The 22,638-nt window shown below is 47.5% G+C and overlaps 1 protein-coding gene across 1 annotated transcript in view; it reads right to left on the bottom strand.

Annotated features, from left to right (window-relative positions):
* RYR2 (ryanodine receptor 2) overlaps positions 1–22,638 on the bottom strand; it is a 646,972-nt gene that overhangs the window by 429,881 nt on the left and 194,453 nt on the right. Inside the window, exon 3 of the mRNA XM_089777369.1 lies at positions 20,251–20,355. Within this exon, the coding sequence (XP_089633495.1) occupies positions 20,251–20,355 (105 nt within the window). The remainder of the gene's footprint in view (positions 1–20,250; positions 20,356–22,638) is intronic.

The raw sequence follows: 22,638 nt of genomic DNA, 5'->3' as shown, positions 1-22,638 counted from the left end.
GGATGTCATATACCTAGACTTTAGTAAGGCATTTGATACGGTCTCGCATGATATTCTTATTGATAAACTAGGCAAATATAACTTAGATAGGGCCACGATAAGGTGGGTGCATAATTGGCTGGATAACCGTAGTCAGAGAGTTGTTGTTAACGGTGCTAAATCCTGCTGGAAAGGGATAACAAGTGGAGTTCCGCAACGGTCTGTTTTGGGACCCGTACTGTTCAATATCTTCATCAATGATGTAGATATTGGGATAGAGAGTACGCTTATTAAGTTTGCAGATGATACCAAACTGGGTGGGGTTGCAACTTCTTTGGAGGATAGGGACATAATTCAAAATGACCTTAGCAAGTTAGAGAAATGGTCAGAGGTAAACAGGATGAGGTTTAATAAAGAGAAATGCAAAGTGCTCCACTTAGGAAGGAACAATCAGTTCCATACATACAAGATGGGAAGTGACTGTCTAGGAAGGAGCATGGCGGAAAGGGATCTAGGGGTCATACTGGACCACAAGTTGAATATGAGTCAACAGTGTGATGCTGTTGCAAAAAAAGCAAATATGATTCTAGGTTGTTGTGGCGGGGTAGCCCCGCCCCTCCCGGAAACTGCCGGGATGCCGCAATCGCGGGGGAAGCCGGCGCACCGGCCGGGGAACGAGCCGGGGCCGGTAGGCAGCGTAGGGACCACCGGGACACCGCGGTCGCGGGGGGGAGGCTCATCCCCCGGCGCAGCATGGATAGCCGCCCGCTGTCCCAGCGCGGGGGGGCCGGCGCACCGGCCGGGTGACGAGCCGGGGCCAGCAGGCAGTGCGGAGAGGGGGCAGGGGCGGGCAGACGTGGCGATGACGTCACGGGGAGGCCGGCCCGGGGAGGGGCCGGAGACGGACGAAGGAGGGGACGTCATCTGCCTGCGACGGGCAGGCAGTTTAAAAGGGCGCCGTGGACCAGCCAGGGAGGGGGACGCCGAGGAGACGCTCCCCCCCCCCAAGGACCGGGGAGCGAACGCTGGTATTGGAGGCCCTGGGCAGGGGCGGAGGAAAAGCCCAGGTGAGCCTATGGGCTCTGGGGGAAGAAGTGGCCCAGGGCAGGGACGCGGACCCTGAGAGCGGGGGAGTTTAGGGTTTTCCACCCCCCTCGCTAGGTGGGGAGCCTATCCCTGACCTTAGGGCCCTGGGTCGGGGTCCGGAGCGAGGGCGGGCCCGGACCCCCTTCCCCCAACCGCCGAGCGGAACGAGCGAAGTGAGTCGCATTGGGTTGTAAACGACTTTGGTAACTGAGGGGGGGGCGGACTTGAGCCCCTCTCCGGGGGTGGATCCCCTACACGTGGTGGAGAATGTGGGCACTGGGGGCCCCGAAACGGGGGTCTGGATTGGGTGGGGGAAGTTAACGAGGTGTTGATTGCCAGGACACGATGGAGGCAAACAAAATCCTGGAATGGTGGATGGAGACCCAGAAAGTGCAGCAACAGCAACAAATGCAGGCGCTACAACAGCTTCTCAACCAGTTCCAGGAGCGGCAGGAACCCAACGTACCGGGGGAGGATCCGGGAACTCCCTGGGACCCCTTCCGACGAGGAGGTTGGCATCACGGTGGAGCCGACCAGGCGGGGAAGCCAAGATGGATCAGGCAACGGAGACGGGGCCGGGCACTCCACTGCCCGAAGGGGCCCCGAAGGTAGTTTGCTACCAGTGCGGCCAGGAGGGCCATTATAAAAGGGATTGCACCCTGATGGACTGCACCTTCGGGCAGAGGCGAAGGGGAGGCACGGACAGGAGGGCGGCCAGCATGGCACAGGTAATCAAAAGGCTGTGGGTTAATGGGAACCCGGTGGAGGCCATACTCGACTCGGGGTGCGGGCAGATCATCGTCTGGAAGGACGTGATACACCCAGTGCGGGCCCGGGGCGCACCGGTAGCCCTCCGATGCGTTCATGGGGACATCCACTACTACCCCACGACCCGGGTACGGATGGGGAGGTGGAAAGGAACTGCATAGTCGCCGTCGGCCCGAAATTAGCATACCCGCTCCTGCTGGGACGGGATTGGCCCGGCCTGAAACGACTCCTGGGGCAGTGGGACAGTGGGAGGAATCCCGGACAAGAGCCCGAAGCGGGGCATGGGACCCTGGTAGCCCAAGGAGAGCAGGAGGGGGAAGAAGCTATCCCAGGGGTGGCCTCGACGGCGGGGACACCGGGCTCGACCCGCCTCGACGTCGAGGAGGGAGACTTCCTCACCAAGCAGCGGGAGAATCCCACCTTATGGGTAGCCTGGGAGCAGGTGCGTACCATGGGGGAACCGCCGGGGGAAGACCCACCCAATCAGCCGGACGGGCCCCGGTTCGAGGTAAGAGACGACCGCCTTTATCGAGTATCTCCGGGGGAATTCCCCGGGGAGGAGAGATGGAAGCTGCTGGTCCCAAGGCCGTACCGATGGAAGGTCCTGGAACTGGCCCACGAACACCCATGGGCCGGACACTTGGGCACGGAAAAAACCCAGCAGAAGGTACTCCAGAGATTTTATTGGCCCGGGGTGTACCAGGAGATTAAGAACTTTTGTAACTCCTGTCCACAGTGCCAACGAACATCCGGGACCCGGGTCCCACCAGCCCCCCTTGTCCCCCTGCCAGTGGTTGGGACCCCCTTCGAACGGGTGGCATTGGACCTAGTGGGGCCGCTAGAGAAATCAGGGCGGGGGCACAGTTACATCCTGGTCATCGTGGACTACGCCATCCGTTGCCCAGAGGCGGTGCCCCTGAAAAGAGCCACGGCCCCCGCTATAGCAGAAGCATTGGTCAAGCTGTTCTCGTGGGTCGGACTGCCCAGAGAGCTACTGACAGACCAGGGGACGAACTTAACCTCTAAGGTTATGACGGAACTGTGTAAGACCTTGCAGATTCGGAAGCTCCGGACGTCGGTGTACCATCCTCAGACCGATGGGCTGGTAGAACGCTTCAATCGCACGCTAAAAGGGATGCTCCGGAAGTTCGCCCAAGACGACCCCCGGGAATGGGACAAGCTGCTCCCTGCGCTGATGTTCGCCGTCAGAGAGGTACCGCAGGCATCACTCGGGTATTCCCCTTTCGAGTTGTTATACGGGCGGCGGCCGCGGGGGATTCTGGACCTCGTAAAGGAGGGGTGGGAAACATCGGTTTCTCCCGCCCTGGGGGCAGCTCAGTATGTGCAAAAACTGAGGGGGACCCTCCTTGCCCTGGCGGGCCGGGCACGAGTGAACTTAGGAAAGGCGCAAGAGGGGCAGAAGGCCTACTACGATAAAAAGGCACAGGTGAGGGAGTTCGAGCCAGGCGAGCAAGTCCTCCTATTGCTGCCTAGTGGAGAGTCCAAGCTCTTAGCCCACTGGCAGGGGCCCTTCCGGGTAATAAGGAGACTCGGTCCGGTAGACTATGAGGTGCGGGTGGATAGTAACCGCCGGGACACCCAAATTTACCATGTAAACCTCTTGAAGAAATGGCACCCGCGGGAGGCCCTCCTAATTGAACCCCGAGACACAGATATCGAGTTGGGTCCGTGGGGGGAACCAGAAGTGAAGATCGAGGGAATACGGATCGGAGAGGAGCTACCGGGCCCGAAGCAAGAACAGCTACACCACCTCCTTGACCGGTTCAGGCCAGTATTGACCAGCCGACCCGGGCAGACCTCACTAGTGCAGCACGAGATCGAAACAGAACCTGGCAGAGTGGTGAGAGATAACATGCGCCCCCTGCCCCGGAAATTATGGGGCACGGTGAAGGAGGAACTGCAGGCCATGCTAGAGTGGGGGGTCATACAAGAATCCCGCAGCAAGTGGCGAAGCCCCATTGTATTAGTTCCCAAGGCGGAAGGGTCAACAAGGTTCTGTATCGACTTCCGCAAAGTCAACGCGATCTCGAGGTTTGACGCGTACCCCATGCCACGTATAGACGAACTACTGGGACGCCTGGGCAGGGCCGCCTATCTGTCAACCCTCGATCTGACCAAAGGGTACTGGCAGATCCCGCTCTCACCCAAAGCCCAGGCAAAGACGGCGTTCGCCACCCCCTTCGGGTTATACCAATTCAGGAACATGCCGTTGGGGCTGCACGGGGCCGCAGCCACGTTCCAAAGACTCATGAATCAGGTCCTGAGGGACCACCAGGACTACGCGGCAGCGTATATTGATGATATCGTGATATTCAGCGAGTCCTGGGAAAAACATTTGGCCCATATAGTGAACGTGTTAGAAGCCCTGAGAAAGGCAGGACTTATGGCTAACCCGAAGAAGTGTCAATTTGGGAGGGCCGAAGTGTCATATCTAGGATACACCGTGGGGAGGGGGAAGCTCAAACCCTTAGTGGACAAGGGTCCCACTACGAAAAGGAAGGTGAGGCAGTTCCTGGGTCTGGCAGGCTATTACAGGTGGTTCATCCCTAACTTTTCCTCACTAGCGGCGCCCCTTACAGATCTCACGCGAAAAGGGCAACCCGAAAGGGTAAGGTGGACCCCAGCCTGTGATGACGCATTTCGAGAACTGAAAGACCGATTGGTAAGCGCCCCGGTACTGGCCCAACCGGATTTTAATAAGCCCTTCACCCTTCAGACGGACGCGTCCGAAGTGGGACTGGGGGCAGTGTTGACGCAAGAGGAGGGAGGAGAGGAACACCCCATTCTCTATCTAAGCCGCAAGCTCTTCCCCCGGGAGAGGGGGTATGCGACAGTGGAAAAGGAGGTCTTGGCCCTCAAATGGGCTATTGATTCACTGAGGTACTTTCTCGTAGGCGATAAATTTACCGTGGTGACGGACCATGCCCCGTTGCAGTGGATGCAGCAGATGAAAGACACCAACCCACGGATTCTGCGGTGGTACCTCAGCCTGCAGCCATACCAATTTCAAGTCACGCACCGTCCAGGGACCAACAACGGAAACGCGGACTGGTTGTCTCGCATAGCTGAAAACCCGGAGACAGGGACGGCGAGTATGGCGCCAGACTTAAGGGGGAAGGTGTGTGGCGGGGTAGCCCCGCCCCTCCCGGAAACCACCGGGATGCCGCAATCGCGGGGGAAGCCGGCGCACCGGCCGGGGAACGAGCCGGGGCCGGTAGGCAGCGTAGGGACCGCCGGGACACCGCGGTCGCGGGGGGGGGCTCACCCCCCGGTGCAGCATGGATAGCCGCCCGCTGTCCCAGCGCGGGGGGGCCGGCGCACCGGCCGGGTGACGAGCCGGGGCCAGCAGGCAGCGCGGAGAGGGGGCAGGGGCGGGCAGACGTGGCGATGACGTCACGGGGAGGCCGGCCCGGGGAGGGGCCGGAGACGGACGAAGGAGGGGACGTCATCTGCCTGCGACGGGCGGGCAGTTTAAAAGGGCGCCGTGGACCAGCCAGGGAGGGGGACGCCGAGGAGACGCTCCCCCCCAAGGACCGGGGAGCGAACGCTGGTATTGGAGGCCCTGGGCAGGGGCGGAGGAAAAGCCCAGGTGAGCCTATGGGCTCTGGGGGAAGAAGTGGCCCAGGGCAGGGACGTGGACCCTGAGAGCGGGGGAGTTTAGGGTTTTCCACCCCCCTCGCTAGGTGGGGAGCCTATCCCTGACCTTAGGGCCCTGGGTCGGGGTCCGGAGCGAGGGCGGGCCCGGACTCCCTTCCCCCAACCGCCGAGCGGAACGAGCGAAGTGAGTCGCATTGGGTTGTAAACGACTTTGGTAACTGAGGGGGGGGCAGACTTGAGCCCCTCTCCGGGGGTGGATCCCCTACAGTTGTATCAACAGGTGTGTTGTAAGCAAAACTCGTGAAGTCATTCTGCCGCTCTACTCTGCACTAGTTAGGCCTCAGCTGGAGTACTGTGTCCAGTTCTGGGCGCCACATTTCAAGAAAGATGTGGAGAAATTGGAAAGGGTACAGAGAAGAGCAACAAGAATGATTAAAGGTTTAGAGAACATGACCTATGAAGCCAGGCTTCATGAACTGGGCTTGTTTAGTTTGGAAAAAAGAAGATTAAGGGGGGACATGATAGCGGTTTTCAAATATCTAAAAGGGTGTCACAAGGAGGAAGGAGAAAATTTGTTCCTCTTGGTTACTGAGGACAGGACAAGGAGTAATGGGCTTAAAGTGCAGCAGGGGAGGTTTAGATTGGACATTAGGAAAAAATTCCTAGCTGTCAGGGTGGTCAAATATTGGAATAAATTGCCAAGGGAGGTGGTGGAATCTCCCTCTCTGGAGATATTTAAGAACAGGTTAGATAGACATCTGTCAGGGATGGCGTAGACGGAGCTTGGTCCTGCCTTGAGGGCGGAGGGCTGGACTCGATGACCTCTCGAGGTCCCTTCCAGTCCTATGATTCTATGATTCTAAGAGTTTATCATACAAAGTGAATACCCATTTCTAGCTGAAATTTCTGCTCCAGGTCACAACCTCCTCCTTCCCCAGGTCATGACCCAAATCCCTGCACCACCTCCTGCATCCTAAACCCCTGCCACAGGTCACAAACCGCTTCTTCACCCAAGCTCCCTGTCAGACCCCAGTCCCCTACTCTGAGCTACGTTCTGCTCCCAGACCCTGCATCTCCTCCATTAATATCATAGAGAGTACAGTAAAACTCCATTAGTCTGGAATCCAATGCTCCGGGACTCCTGATGGTCCGGCACCATCAGGAACCTGGAAGTGCTAGGGCAGCCGGACAGGCTTCCCCCATTCAGCTGCTGTTGAAACTGACCAGCAGCTGAATCGGGGAAGCCGGGAGCAGAGCAGCTGGGGTACTGCCGGGTTGGTCTCGTAGCGCTGCCCCTCGGGGCTGTGGGACCAACCCGGCAGCACCCCAGCTGCTCTTGGGGACGCCTGGGGCAGAGCAGCTGGAGTGCTGCCGGATTGGTTTCGCAGCGCCAAAGGACAGCGCTGCGGGACCAACCCGGCAGGACCCCAGCTGCTCTGCCCCAGGGGTCCCCGATTCAGCCGCTACTGAAACAGATCAGCGGCTGATTCCAGGAAGCCCGGGGCAGAGTTGCTCTGCCTCGGGCTTCCTGGAATCAGCCGCTGATCTGTTTCAGCAGCGGCTGAATCGGGGACCCCTGGGGCAGAGCAGCTGGGGTCCTGCCGGGTTGGTCCCGCAGCGCCGAGGGGCAGCGCTACGGGACCAAATGGGCAGTACCCCAGCTGCTCTGTCCCAGGCTTCCCAAGAGCAGCTGAAGTGCTGCTGGGTTGGTGCCCTAGCGCCGCCCCTTGGCGCTGCGGGACCAACCCGGCAGCACCCCAGCTGCTCTATTGCAGGCATCCCCGATTCAGCTGCTGCTGAAACTGACCAACAGCAGCTGAATCAGGGACGCCTGGGGCAGATCCGGACTATTGTAAGGGGGGGCTATGAGGGGTCTGGGGTGGCATCCCCTCCCACCCGACTCCAGACCCCTCATAGCCCCCCCTTCTGATAATCTGGCATATCTGATAATCCGGCACCCCCTGGGTCCTAAAGGTGCCAGATTATCGGAAGTTTACTGTATTGTCCTTGACCATTTACCATATTCCTAGAGTAGCACCTCATAAAAAATGATTGCCCACCCCTACTGTAATCTTTTCCATTGGTGTGAGGAATCATTTTTATATGCACTGAGGCATGTGCAAATGTGCACCACTAGTAGAAACAGAAAACCTAACTGTGGGCACTCTTAGCAGCCGTGCAGTATTTGAATCTCTCCTGTTCGGCCACTTACGCATGAAGTTTACAGGGAACACTGGTCGATTCCCTTTCAATTTCTAATCTGTGTTCACCATTGTAGTGTCTTCATGAGCATGTATTTCAGTTCAAGGTGTCCTGTCATCCATTTAAGAAAGAGGATTTCAACCAAGGTTACTTCAGATTTTATTTGCTTCACCAGTTAATTACATGCAACAATCCCACTTAAAAGAATATTATTAGTTGAAAAAAGTTAAGCACTCAGAATTTAGGAAATGTCAGACTTAAGTTTGCCCTCTTGTGTATATACACATGATGATACAATCTGATCACAGAACCATGTAGTATTTTTTCTCTGCTGATGAGTAATGATGAGGTTCAAGAGCACTTGGTTTTCATTTAAAGCTCTAAAAAAGTGGGTTCTAGTGGATAGAAAATCTTTTGCCCATTTCCCCCAGTCCTATTCCCCTCGCCTACGTAGTCCTAGTCTCCGCTCCTCAGGCTTTTCACCCCAGTCCCAGGCTCCTTGCCAAGTCATTCTCAGTTCCCCCCCACTCCATATTCCTCAGCTCATCTCTCTCTCCTCCCACCAGCACCATCTAGTCTCCCACCTTGCCACATTCCCTGCCCCTGATAGTTCCCAATCCCAGGTTCCCTCCTGAGACTCCTCATCCAAGCCCTGTCTCTCTCCCCCTACCATTTTCTTGTCCCAGCCTCTCTGCCCAGCAAGTTCCAGTTTTCCTCCAATCCCAGTCTCTCATCGGATCTGTCTCCCCTCTCTCCTGACCTCCTTCCCTAGCCCCACTGATCCACAATTCTAGTTTCCTTACCCAGCCAGTCCCAATTTCAATCTCAACTCCTCATCAAATCTCAGTCTACTCCTTGCCCCCATCTGCTTCCACAGAACCCACACTTGTCCAGCCTTACAATTGCCTGACAATTCCAAACTCAGTCCCCTTTCCTTCCTACTAGACTCAGCCCTAGGCTATGTCTACATTGAGAAGATGTGGTGACAAAAGTGCTGTTGGCATGCAAATGTCAGAGATAAGAATTGGTTGGATCATTCGGTGTATATATTACACCAGTTTAACATCTTTCAAACCTCATCCATTTACTCATGTGTAACTTACTCTCCTTTACCATATCCCCTCTGAGTGTGTCCAGTGAGACAGTGTAAAGAAGCCTAAATTGAAGCAAGTCACTGAGCATGATCTGAGAAGGCGGAAATAGCAAGAAAAGCATCTAAAAGGAGTGTACAATTTTGTGGATTCATATAGGCCACCCCCATTCTGAACCTATGCCATCTCCTGGCTCCTTAGCATGTAAGTTACTTGCAGTTAGACACTTCTATATCAAACTTATACCATTTTATGTAACACCCTGAATTTGACCTCATAATTCTTTTAAGCTCATCAAGAAACTGGAGAAATCCAATAAACCAGGAAGCAATCGGTACAACTTAAACTGATGGAATCGTAAAATCTGTTCTGAATTGGGAGGCAAAAGGGCTGAAAGTTCAGGTAATAAAAAAGCAACGGTTACAGATACAAGAGTTGGTCATGAATCAAAAATCCATCACTACTTTAAGTATGGTAAGACATAAGATAGAGTATTTAGGAAATTATTCCTGTTGTATAAACCACTGGTTAATCTTTGCAGTCTCTAAATCTTCAGGAGGTTTGCACCCCATGTTAAATCAAAAACCTCTAATGCCTTTGCTGATCATTTCAAAGTGATTTGTGGCAGACTTTAAAACGACATATTACACAGGAGATATGTTGGTAGAAAAAAAAGCCCCATAATGCTTTCCTAACTACTCTAGAATGCAACACATTTTTTCTGCCTCTCTGATAGAGAGAAATTGTATCAACAAAAAAATGATTATTTTTAGATTGTGAATGGCACCATGTAAGTTTATTATATTGCTCTTCCTTCTCCTCCAGTGGACGATCTGGTGAAGACAAAGGCAGGCAAGAAAGGCAATCATCTATCACATTTTGGTTTCCAAGCTTATATTCCAGTTCATAATTGAAAGAGAGTAGTCTTGCAGACCATCTAGCACTATAATTTCCTGCTCTTCCCAGTCCTCTTGTGGTTAGCAATGTTGTCAAAGGGCTGTGGTCTGTGCGCAACTTGAATGTTTAAATTTGCATTTAGACAAATTGAGCTTGAGGCCTGCTGTGCTGATGCAGTTTAGTACACACTGCAGGTTGTCATCATGCTCCTCAGAAGTACTTCCAAACACAATAACAACATCCAGATAGCACTGAACTCCATGTTGATTCTTCAGAATCAATTACATCATTTTTTGGAAGGCACTTGGGGCAGATGCAAGACCATATGGAACACGTTTAAAACAAAATAGTCCCTTGTGTAATAAATGCCGTGAGGTCTCTGCTATCTTCAAGCAACATAACCTGGTGGTATGCACTCTGCAAATCAAGAGTAGAAAAAAAATCTTTGTTCCACAGAGTTCTGCAAATACTTCTATGTGAGGCAGAGGGTGGCTGTCAATTACAATAGCTTTATTTGGCTCCCTTAGGTCCACACAAAGGCGAATGCCTCCATCCTTCTTCACCACTACTATAGGTGAAACCCATTCTGAGGAGTCAATCTCTTCAATAAGGTCCTTTTGTACAAGTTTTTGCAAGTTCCTCTGAAACAGCTTCTCTGACTGAAAACGGTAAGCGCTATAACTTCTGTCGTATAGGCATCACATTATGTTGCATTTCAACTTTGTGCACAAACCCATAAGCACAGCCAAGTTTCTCCTGAACCTGGTCTTGGGTCCCAGCTGAAACTGGTGTATGTACTGCAAGAGTGCTTTGCTGAGGAAGATCAATTCATCCATTAACTACTCTGAGGTTCAAAGCAGCCAATAAATCTCTGCCAACGATAGGAGTGCCTTTGTGGACAGTGTAGAACTCTGTAGTTACATAGCAATCACCAAAAGTCATTGTTGCTGGCAGGCAGCCACGAACTGGAATTTGGTTTTTCAAGTCAAGTTTGGGTTCAGTAAGAGGCACATCTTTAAAGTAATGCAGATAGATGGAATCAGGTAGTATAGATACTGAGGAGCCAGCATCCAACATTAGCTGAATAGGATGTGATTTGCCTGAAGATGTGGCAGAAACATTTACAGTGCACCTTATCTGTTCTGGAATATGTGCAGTAGTGATTTTGTCCACACTCAGCACAGTAACATCTGGTATTGTAACAGCATGCACCTGTTGATTGGACTGGCTACTGGGGCATACCTTAGCAAAATGCCCAATCTTTTTGCAGTGATTGCACTGAGCTACTTTTGGAGGACATCTTGTGTAGCTTGCAAGGTGTTGTGGGGATCCACAGCGACAGCATGCTTTTGCTGTGCTTTGAATTTGCTGATTCTGTGGTTTTCTATTAGTTTTCTCTTTGTAATTGTTTGTCTGCTGTGATAGCGGATTTTTCTGCAAAGGAGTCACAGCCTGGATTGGGCCTCCTGTATCCATGCTCATTATTTTGGCTTCTGCTATAGCTGACTTAATCTGGGTAGCAATGATTATTGCTTTTTCCAGTGTAAGTTGTGATCCTAGAAGCAAGCTCTCTCATACACGAAGCATGATTGTTTTTTCAATTTGCTGGTCTCTAATCATCTCATCTGCCATATTCCCAAAGTCACAAGTTACAATCAGACTCCGCAGAGAAGCAATATACTGCATTATAGTCTCCCCTGGTTTCTGCCCATTCTGGCGAAATCTATAGCGATTAGCTACTACATTCACTTTTGGCACAAAAAAGTTCTTTAATGCAGTGAGTGCAGTCTCATATTTATCATCTGCAAGGGGAAAAGTGTAAAATATATGCTGCCCTTCTGCTCCAAGGCAGTGGATTAGCAGAGCACGCTTTCTTACTTCAGAAATCTCTGTAGCACTGATTGTAAGCAGATAAATCTCAAACATATGGATCCAGGCAGTAAAAGCAATTGAAGGCTCACCTGGGCTTTGCAGAAAGGGTGCAGGTGGGTTCAGAGGCAGAAGATCCATCCTCGTCGCCAAAACATTGTATTGTGCAAGCAAGGTACTAACAAACTCGAGCAGAACTTTATTTACCAAAGTGAAACCTCTTTACAAAGCTGCTGCACCCTTCTGTAGCTCTCACTCATCCTTGGCTAATCTCCTCCCGCCTCCTTCCTGTACTTCCAGACTCCCAACAGCCAGTGCTCCCAGTTCTAATAGTGACATGTCGCATCTAAAATACCACAAAGGGCCACATTTTGCAGGGTCCTAAAACAATCCACCATTCTGCCATGCAATGATTCTATGATAGCTGTTTTGGGTTTTCTTATCAAAATTGTTTTTAAAGATTTGCATAAATATTTGAAGCCTTCTTCCTTACTTTAATCCCAGCCCACTCCAACCCCCCAACCCGCAAAAAATAAAAAAATAAATAAATAAAAAGATATACCCTCTTTCCCACATTTAAAGATTTATCAACTCCCCAGGATTGTCCTGGAGTCTCCAGAAATAAAAGATGAATTGTTAATTAAAGATTGCCAAGTAAGGAAAGCTCCAGGAATACATCCAATCAAATTTGGCAGCCCTATCTGTCTCCACACACACATAATTAAACAATTAAATTGAAAAGGAATTGGAAAGTCATTCTGGGTTTGAAAATTAAAAGTCCTATCATTCATCTTGCTCTACCTTCTATCTAGCCTTAGATATGAAGTAGGCAAGTGTCAACAGTATAATGATAAAACATTTAAACAATAAAACATCCACTTCTGTCTTGCAGAGTTGTATGTTTATTCTTACTATAGGGTCAAATGAAAACAGTCTATAGCTCTTTAGGATTTCCCAAACAAATAAAAAATTGATTATTAAATAACAGCCATGCAACAAAGGACATTATGTGAACACAGAGTTGTGAAGCAGGGTATAATACATGTTCTCATTGGTCCTGCCATTTCCTTTAGATCTAATCAAAGATGAAGCTAGCAAGCCTTCAAATTTCATGTTACAGGTGAAAGTTGCAAATCTGCTGTTTATATTACACGACTGTGTGCAACCGAAGCCTGTCTTCCATCCTTAGGCTTTTGATAACACTCAATGACAAATGCCTGGAAACCTTGCAGGTCTTCATTCTGTCAGACCCTACAAGCTGTGCAAGAATGGACTTGGTTCTCAGATTCTCTTCCCATCTGTTCACCATACTAGATCCTTTGTCACATACATAGCTATACACCCAGCAGACTGAGATGCAGCTGAAACAGCAACAGGCTGTCTTCCAAGACTAACACACAGCATCTAATGAATAAGGTTCCAGGCAGCTGCTGCATTGAGCAGATGCTGGCAGGCACTCAGAGTTCTTATATATCTATATGGCAGCCTCTGGTGGGTTACAGCCAAGAGAGAGTAAGCTGTACTAATTCAATTACAAGTCCTGGAGTGACCACATGAGTTCCTTGAACCAAGTGATGTAATATTGCTTTGTAAACCAAATAGCCTAAAGCTACAGGTATCACAAAGTTATAGTAAGTGTGCATATTAGAACTAATCTGTTTATATTTTAATTGCATGTTTACTTATACTGTTGTCAAACATTTTCCCTCAAGCAGATAAATATTTGGTTTTTACAATCTCAAAGAAAAAATATTTAGCTATCTGCATTAAGTCCTCGTCTTTCTTGCTACTTCCTTATTCAGGATTGGCAACTTTCATAGCCTTCTTCCAAAGCTCATGACCATATACCAGGCTGTTGTGCAGATTGTGCTCTCCGTTATCTAGCCCACATACCAAGCCTTTGGTCTCCCTGTTGATCATCTCCATCCACAATCATTGCAAGAGCTCCTACCAATACACCTCTCTCATCTCGGCTAGACATGCCCATGACAACATAGCCTCACTCTCCTCAGCTTATCTTCAGTTGGAGCAACTTGCATTAGGTCCTTTACAAACTCTTTTTGTTTCCTATCAGGGAGTATCCTTAATGTTCTTTTAAGGTAATGTACTTTATGCAGATTAGAAACTAGATGCACAATGTCTATTATACACAAAGATCTATTAAAAGAACATGAAGGCTGTATGGTCAAAATCAAATGTTATGAAATTCCAAAATTAAAGTTGCCTCTAGAACCTTAATTTGACTCACTTGCACATATGCATGATGATACTTGGCTCATTAAATGAGCAAACACTATTTTTTTTCCATAGGATCCAGTGATTTTCCAGATGCCTAAAAGTTAGTTACTGCAATGCACCACATTCTAGCATTTAAGCCCTTTGTGAATCTAGGCCAGAGAAATTAAGGTCAAGTGTCTGTACTAATTCTGGGTGCCAAATTTCAGACACGGGAACCTGAAGTATTCAGCACTATATTGCACTTCATATGTTCAAACCACAGCTCCCACTGACTTCAATAGCAGGTGTGTATTCAGCACCTCTACAAGTCTCCAGTCAGACAGATGCATGCTTTGGAGAAGAGTACCCGCTCATGTACACAGACTCTTGCTCCTTTCACCTAATTGCGACCCATTGTGTCCTGTCATCTCCAATATGTCCCTGTCCCAATTCTGTCTTGTCTCAAATCATTGGCTCCTTGGCCCAGTCCCATTCTCCTGACCTGGTCAGTTCCTGTTCCTCAGTTCTCTTAACCTAGTCCCAGTATCACCCTTCCAGCTTCCCCTTATCAGTCCTAGTGTTCCTGGCTAGCCTCATCCGCCATCATTTTTACTGACTTCCAATCTCCAAGCTCCTTGTCCCCAAGCTCTTTGCCCATGAAATCCCATTTTTTAATCTAATTTCACCACCACCACACACAGCTCCCATCTCCAGCTCCTGTCAATACCTCCTACCCACATTCTCTAGTCTCAAGCTCCTTTGCAGAACTCCTCAGCTAATCTGTGTCTTCCCCACCCAGCTCCTTGTCCCCTTTGTTCAGTCAATCTCAGGTCTTCTCATGCACCCTGATTTCTTCATCAGATCTGTCTCTACTAACTCCTAACTCTTCCCACTGCTCTCCTTGTTCTCAGTCCTACTCTTCTTGTCAAGCCAGTCCCAGTCTCTGGCCTCATGCTCAGTTTCCTTGCCGCTAGTCTCAGTCACCCTCCATCCCAGCTACCAGTTCACCACTCCCCATTGTCCTGCCAGCCTCCAATGTCAGCTCCTGCTCTTCCCTTCACTCTAAATACTTCTTCCCCCAATGTCCTCCCTTCATTTCTCCTACAGACCTCGCTTTTGTCCTCTTTGCATTTGAATCGGGCAATTTCCTTCACCACGTTGTCTGGGCCTAGCACAGGAAACAGTAAGAGGACAGGACATAGTCCCTGCTCTCAGTTCCGAAACCCAGATGTGAACCACAATTGCTCAACATCAAGCCAAAGATGCAGTTGCAGGGAAAGTCTGGCTCAGTTCCAGGCAGTGAAAAGAAAGGCCACACCCACCAAGTTTCAATGCCCTGCTACAAATGCACAGAGGCAATAAAGCTTTTCAAATAAAACACTTATCAGAATGTTTTTATGTGGGGGGAAAACATTCTTCTCTAACCCTATTCTCAGGGAAGTCAGAAACTTCCAAAAAATGAAAACAAAACAAAAACAAAAGATTCAGCCTGAGGCAGATATCCCATACGGAAAATTTCAGCCTTAAAATATACCAACATTGTAAGCAGCTGCAAACAGGGTCTGAAAATGTTAAGTGTTGAATAACCTCAATAGATGGTGGTACTTACCACCCTACTATAGTAATCACAGTTCCTCTTAATACTATAATTTTTCATAGTTCTCTCTGGGTGGAACTTTTTCCATGTCTCTAACAATTCTTTTCTACCTAATCTACTTTGTATTTCATCTGCCACAGGGTTACCCAACTGCTTATGCTATTTAGGCCATTTTTCAGTTTGTCATTACTAGAAAGGATTATGAGAATCAGTCATCGGCAAATTTTGCTACTCAAGTTTTAATCCTTTTCTTCAGAACATTTAGGTTAACAGGTGTGTACTAATGGTGGCAGCAGAAATCAATGGGGCTTTAGTTTCTCCATATGTGACAGGGAGGATGACATCTACATCACACAGATGTTCCAATTCATTCATTGATTATAAGGATTTTGGAGATTTTGTCAAACCTTTTTTAAGTATGACTGCTTTTTAACAGGAATTTTTTTGTCAAGATTTTTTGCTGTCAAGACAAGACACTGGCTACTGACAAATTTAATTGACAAGCCTCTAATTTCATCTTTCATTCTATTGCAATGTACTTATTATTTTCAAGACAGATCAACTAAATAGCTGATGATAAAGAAACGATGCACAAAATTAAATTAACCTGAGAATAAAGGATACTTTACCATAAATGAACATGAGTAGAAAAATAGCATTTATAGTGGATAGAACAAAAACCTGATTCTTTTGTGGATGAATTAGGTTACGTGTCCTTTGTGCTGCATTCCCTGAAACAAACCCAATCATACCATGATATAAATCATTTGCTCTCTTTTTTCCTATAAAATTTCTTCTGCTCCTCTGTATTTATGAATCATCTAAATGAAGCCTGCTAAGCTAGTACCTTAGAGTTATATAGAAAATGTCCGCCAAAGCAAATATCACCAAAGTATACAAAGCGTAACTGACTTAGAACCTACCAATATCTTTATATGTGAATGTCTATGAAAGAGAGAAAAATCAGTATGTAGTATACCGGCAATGTCTGTCCATCACAGATATTTATAGAAGTGATTCAGGATAGGAGTATTTTCTTTGATAGCAACATTATCAAACTGTCACAATGGCATGATACATTTTCTTCTGTGTAACTCTCACATATTCTGGGTGCAGTGTACTGTCCCACCTACTATAAGACTAATTACAGAGAGAATAATGAGTTTGCTCTACAACCTTGGCTAACAGCCAGCTGGTTTTTACCTCATGTAGCAAAGGTTCATTTTCTAAGCTCCAGGGGTCCCAGGTTTGATTCTGTCCACAGATGACCAGTGTCTGTTGGCGTTAAAGGGACACTGGCTCTGGTCACTTTTTTTTTGTTTTTGTAATACCGTAATGTCTACACTAAGGCACAAATCAGAATCCTATCTTCCCAGGACATGTGGAATGCAAACAGAATAGGAGAGACTCTACTCTGAAGCAGACTTATTTCACCTCTTCTGGTATCCTTACCTGCTGAACAGGACCTAGTTCTGACAACACGGAAAAGAGGGTAGGTGAGGGGTGTGTGTGTGCATACACATACAAACTAAGGTTATGAAAGTCTGTCATGGATTTGCTATTCTTATAAAAAAGATTGAAACATTCTTAAAAGCAGGAGGTGGTCAGGTTTGGGTTTGCAAGTGACTTCTGAATCAATTCAGCTGCATTGTTTGAGATCTAGCGGTTGCTATCACCAGGTCAGGCCCATGTCAATTCTTCATGCTGTGGCTAGTTGTCTTTGGGGAGTGTTTCCTCATGACCATGTATTTTGTTTTTCTTAGTTTATTAGAAAATCATATTTACTAGTGCAGATGTAGGAGTAGTTTGGGGAACTTGGGTTCTACTTGTAGAGATCAGATAGTGTATATAGTTATATACAAACGCGTATATGTATTTATATATTTTGTATAACATCATTGACTAACTATGAAGTAAGTTAGAATGATGTTGCAGAATCTCTGCCATAGTATATTAAGATAACCTTCTACACATATTCAGAAGCTGACATGGTATCTGTTTACTATCTTCTAAATGAGACATAATAAGAGTGAACTTGAAGTACATTTGATAGATTGCCACATCTTTCCAATCTTCATTCCTCATAAATATTTTTATCTCAGTATGTCCTGGTTTATGTGCTTCAAGGATATATTTGTTTATAGCTAAACAAATAATACAATTTTATAGAATTTAATTTAATAGTTTTTCTGTCAAGTGATGTTTGTTGCTAAATTTCCCAATGAAATTTTCAAGTAACAAATGCTTTATGTTTTACTTATTTTCCCATTTTTATACAGCTGTTACATGAGAACATAAGAATGGCCATACTGGGTCAGACCAAAGGTCCATCTAGCCCAGTATTCTGTCTGCCAACAGTGGCCAGTGCCAGGTGCCCCAGAGGGGGTGGACTGAAGACAATGATCAAGCAATTTGTCTCCTGCCATCCTTCTCCAGCCTTTGACAAACAGAGACTAGATACACCATTCCTTCCCCCTAGCTAATAGTCATTAATGGACCTAACCTCCATGAAATTATCTAGCTCTTTTTTAAACTCTGTTATAGTCCTAGCCTTCACAGCCTCCTCTGGCAAGGAGTCCCACAGGTTGACTATGCGCTGTGGGAAGAAGAACTTTCTTTTATTAGTTTTAAACCTACTACTCAATTTAATTTGGTGTCCTCTAGTTCTTATATTATGGGAACAAGTAAATAGCATACATGGGGATATTCTTGGATTTCATTACCTAACTAGCATTTTTAGGTTCCATGCCTGACATTTTCTGGAACTGACTACAGCATTTTAGTATGGAGCTTGCTTTCTCGCAGGCATTCTCAGAGGTTCCAGGAGTATGTTTCTCTCCTGCCAGCTTTGAGTGACAGATTTGCTATTAATCCCCTCCTCTGTTTTGTCTCTATGTTATTTCTGTGACACAAGCACTCTTCCCTTGTCATTCTTCCTCAATTACAAGCAGATTTCAGGATATGGTCCAGAGTACCACTTCAAATTAAATATGCAAAGCATGTGTGGAATCCCAAGCTATGTGAATATAAACTAAATTATCTACACCATATACACAAAATTAATCTTACTACAGGCTGTCACCCTGGGGATCTGACTGGTCCCGGATGAGGATTCTGCCAGACCATGGAAGGTCATTTCTGCTCCCCCTGCCCTGCCACCTGATCATGGCCTTCCTACCACTGGCCCCTCAGCACAGGGCTCCCAGCCCCACCACAGCTGTCCTACCACCGCAAGCACAGCCCCACTGCCAGGCTCCAAACCTAGCAGGGCAGCACCCCTGCTGGAGTCTAGGTGTGCCACTGGGGGGGGGGCAGCCCTGCTTGCTGGGCAACCCTGCTACCATCCAACCTCATCCGGCAGCTCCACTAGGCAGTAGCAGGGTTCCAGACTGGCTCCCAGCCCCACGGGGCAGCCCTGCTGCTGCACAGCTGAGCCACATGGCGGTAGCGAGGCTGCCGGGCTCCTGGTTGTGATGCCAGGCGGCCCCACTGCCCGGTGCCCAGCTCCACTGCTGGGCAACCCCACTGCCTCCCCATCTCACAGGGCAGTTTTGCTGCCAGGTAGCAGCCCCAATGCTGGGCTCCAGCCCACCAGGCAGCCTCACTATCTCCCACTCCCCCCGCATCCTCCCCACTGCAGTGTTACCACAGGGCATCAGCCCTGCTGCTGGGCTCCTGCTTTCGCTGCCGCAGGACAGCCCTGCTACTGGGCTCCAGCCCTGCTGCAGGGTTCCCAGCCACCAGCCTTTCATGGGGGACACTGGCCCTGGAACGCCCTCAGTCCTTCCAGCCAAGGGATTTTGCTGGACCAGAGAGTCCCGGTAAAGAGAGGTTCAACCTCTACTCTGATTTATTTGGAGATAACTATTTGCTACTCAGAATTGCTACTCTATTTCCTTCATCACTTATGAATGCAAGGATGCCCAATTTCCATTATCATCTAGCACCTCTGATTAATATGACATCTTCAATTTTAAAACTGAGCTAGTGGACATTTTTGCTCAAATCACATAGAAGTGTGTCTTTTTTTTAAAAAGAACTAAACATGCCTGATTCTGAATTTTAATATTACCTAGTATTTTGATTTGATGCAATGTTATTTATACGCCAGTAACACAGCCTTGCATTTGACTAGAAGCCTTATCTCCTAAGGACTGATTTAGTTGTGTCTCAAAAATGTTGTGATTGATAGTAAAAATACATGGGCCCTCAGCCACATTTAATCATAATTTCTCAAGTTGCACAATCACCTCACTAATTTATCATCTCATCTTAAGAGATCATGGACTCCCACAAGTCTTAAATGCTTGCAATTCCTTAGGATGAGGTCCTTACCATACTGGAGATTAAGACTAACCCTACACAAAAAGGAAGTCATCATGGCTACCTTTAGACTGGAGGCTTCTTTCGGAAGAAGCTTTTCCAGAAGAGATTGTCAGAAAAAACTTCTTCCAAAAGAGAATGTCCACACTGCCAAAGCACATCGAAAAAGCGATCTGCTTTTTCGAAAGATAGCATCCACACTGAATGGACACTATCTCCTATGTGAGCTGTGATTACTATGGACAGAGTGGCCTCAAGGGCACCTGTGCTTTTTCCTCCTCTTTCCTCTTCTTTCGAAAGAACTCCCGCTTCCCCGTCCACACACACCTTTTTCCCAAAGAGCTCTTTTGCAAAAAGGTTTCTTCCTCGTAGAAAGAGGTTTACCAATGTCAGAAAAAACCCCTCTGTTCTTTCAATTTTCTTTCAAAAGAACGTGATTGCAGTGTGAACGTAAGTGAAGGTTTTTTTGGAAAAACAACTGTTTTTCCGAAAAAACTCTGTAGGATAGACATAGCCCATGTTAGTACTGTGGAAGAAACGTTATATAGCCCAAGTTGATGCAAAAAAAAAAAAAAAAAAAAGAGGCTTGACTGGATTACTTACCCCTTCTGCTTTCTCTTCAGTGTTAGCCAGCATTTCCTGTAGAGCTCGCACGGACAAGGATTGTTCCAGCACAAAAGTACAAATGGAAAGATCCGGTGGCACATTCTAATTGAAGAAAGAATACATGAGCATGTTAGCACAATGGGAGCCATCAGTCCAAGGTTGCTATAAAATCACTTCCCAATGCCTTTTCATTCTTGATTAGGGCCCTCCCAATTTCAATCAAAATTATGAAAACACAGATTATGACAAACCTTTCCGTACGAAATCTGAGTTTTCCTTGTTCATAGGAGCATCCCATCAAAGGGGACTTCCTGCCTCTGACTGGGCAGGAGAAGGACAGGACTTATCCCTCCCCTGCCAACTGCTCTGGTGGTGGAAGCGGGGCGGAACCAGACCAGGCCCACCTCCAGGTACCTCCCTCTGCTGCAAGATACTGCCTGGGACTGGGCAGCAGGCTGAGGTTCCCACAGCTAGAGGAGACTTCTGGAGCTGGATTGTGCTGCTCAGAATGCCCTAGCTCTGATGGGGCAGAGGAAGGACAGAGGCAAGAAGTGTGTGTTGGGCAGGAAGTACAGCACTTTCTGCAGCTATTCATAGAGAGAGCAAGCATTGTCCCTCCCAAGCTCAGGGACAGCAGCTAGGAGCCCCTAGCTGGGGTGCTCCCAGCAGTAGAAGACAAATCAGACCCACCTGTACCTCTTGAAACCTTCTGTGGCTTCAGGAAGCTCTGTGGTTGCAGCTTTCAGAGTCCAGCTCTGAAGGCAGCACAGAAGTGAGGATGGTAATCCCATGACCCCCCTACAACAGGTTTGTGACCCAATCTCCTTTGAAGTCAGGACTCTACCGTTACAACACCATGAAATTTCAGGTTTAATAGCTGAAAAAGTGACAATTATCAATTTTTGAATTCTATGGCTGTGAAATTTGCCATAAAGGACTGTGATTTTGGTAGGGCCCTAATGTCTCCTTGAATTCATACAGTCTACACAGACCTATTGTATCTGAAGAGAAGTGTCTATATTGTACAGTATTTCACACAAGCTATACTGAAACAACATTAACACTGCAAAGTTAAAGAATCACAACAGAGTCAAGAAACTAAACCAAAATTGTCAGTGTAACCCACCCTGTCAGAAAAGAGACAGAATCAGTGGGCAAGGGAAAGGGGCAGGCTGGGGATACCGCCCACCTCTTCCATGACTATCCCAGCACCCAGCCTCTCACCCCTCAGGTGCCTTTTAGGGATAGTAGGGTGGCCGAAGCACCCTCCCCACCCAATTTGTACGGAAACATTGTTAGCTGTTCCCCCAGGAGAAAGTGCAATTTGCTTCATTCCTCACCCTGGCTAGGGAACATAGTGGGCAGACAAACCTGGACTTGCCCTAGCCAGGGCACCTATGCCCGGTGGAGCTGCAGTGGCCATGGCGAGGCGGTTCTCACCTGGCCCCAAGCTGCTGTGAGGAGTGAATGGTGGGGTAGTCCTCTCTCCCTGGGTCAGCCCTCCTGCCCAACGCCTCAACCTCAGACCCACCCCAAAGCAATAATTTAAATGAAGAAAAACAAATGTTAATTGAGTTAAGAACCCTAGCAATGCTGGGTAAATCTTCTATAAGATAATATAAGGGTCTATGGCTGCAAAAAGATAGGACAGTGAAAAAAATTAGCTTCACAGGCTAGTATAAAAATGGATAACAAAAGTGACTGAAACAGCTTTTGTGTGAAATAGTAATGCCTAAATTATAAGCTAAGACGGACGTATTTGATTGCATGTGGAAACTTTTCTTATGTTAATCAATGTACTTTTACTCATACTCCTACACCTTTCCTTCTTGTATCCAGCATCTCTCATTTCCTTTGTTCTTGCTCTTTTTTATGTTATTTATATATGTTTCATAATTTCATTTCAGGAATATTTTACAGGGTATTGTACACCTGTTTTACACCATGTACTTTTTGTATTACAAGACTGTGTTCACTGACTATCCATGGACATTTAAAAAAAACTTATTAAATATAAAAATTAGAGGCTTGTAAACTCATTTTCTTTAAGTATAATTCCCTCTATGAGGAAAATGTTAATACATCTAGAATACATAATACTCATTAAATGCTACTTATCTCATCCCACTGTTTAGAGCAATGCTAATCTTTATTATAAACAAACATTTCATTACCCTCTAACATTTTTTTAATAAACTAAATGTAATTTAGTAAGAGACGTGATAAATCCCCCATTATTGGCAATTTTAAACTCAAGATTGGATGTTTCTTCTAAAAAACTATGCACTAGGGATTATTTGGAGGAAGCTCTATGGCCTGTGTTATATTTTGGTGGTCAGACTAGATAACCACAATTGTCCCTTCTGGGCTTGGAATTTATGAATC

The sequence above is a fragment of the Pelodiscus sinensis genome, chromosome 3 (assembly GCF_052426305.1).
Source record: "Pelodiscus sinensis isolate ZL-2025 chromosome 3, ASM5242630v1, whole genome shotgun sequence".
Taxonomy (NCBI): Eukaryota; Metazoa; Chordata; order Testudines; family Trionychidae; genus Pelodiscus; species Pelodiscus sinensis.
Note: the sequence above shows the minus strand (reverse complement) of the source record. Positions and strands in the feature narration are given on the sequence as shown.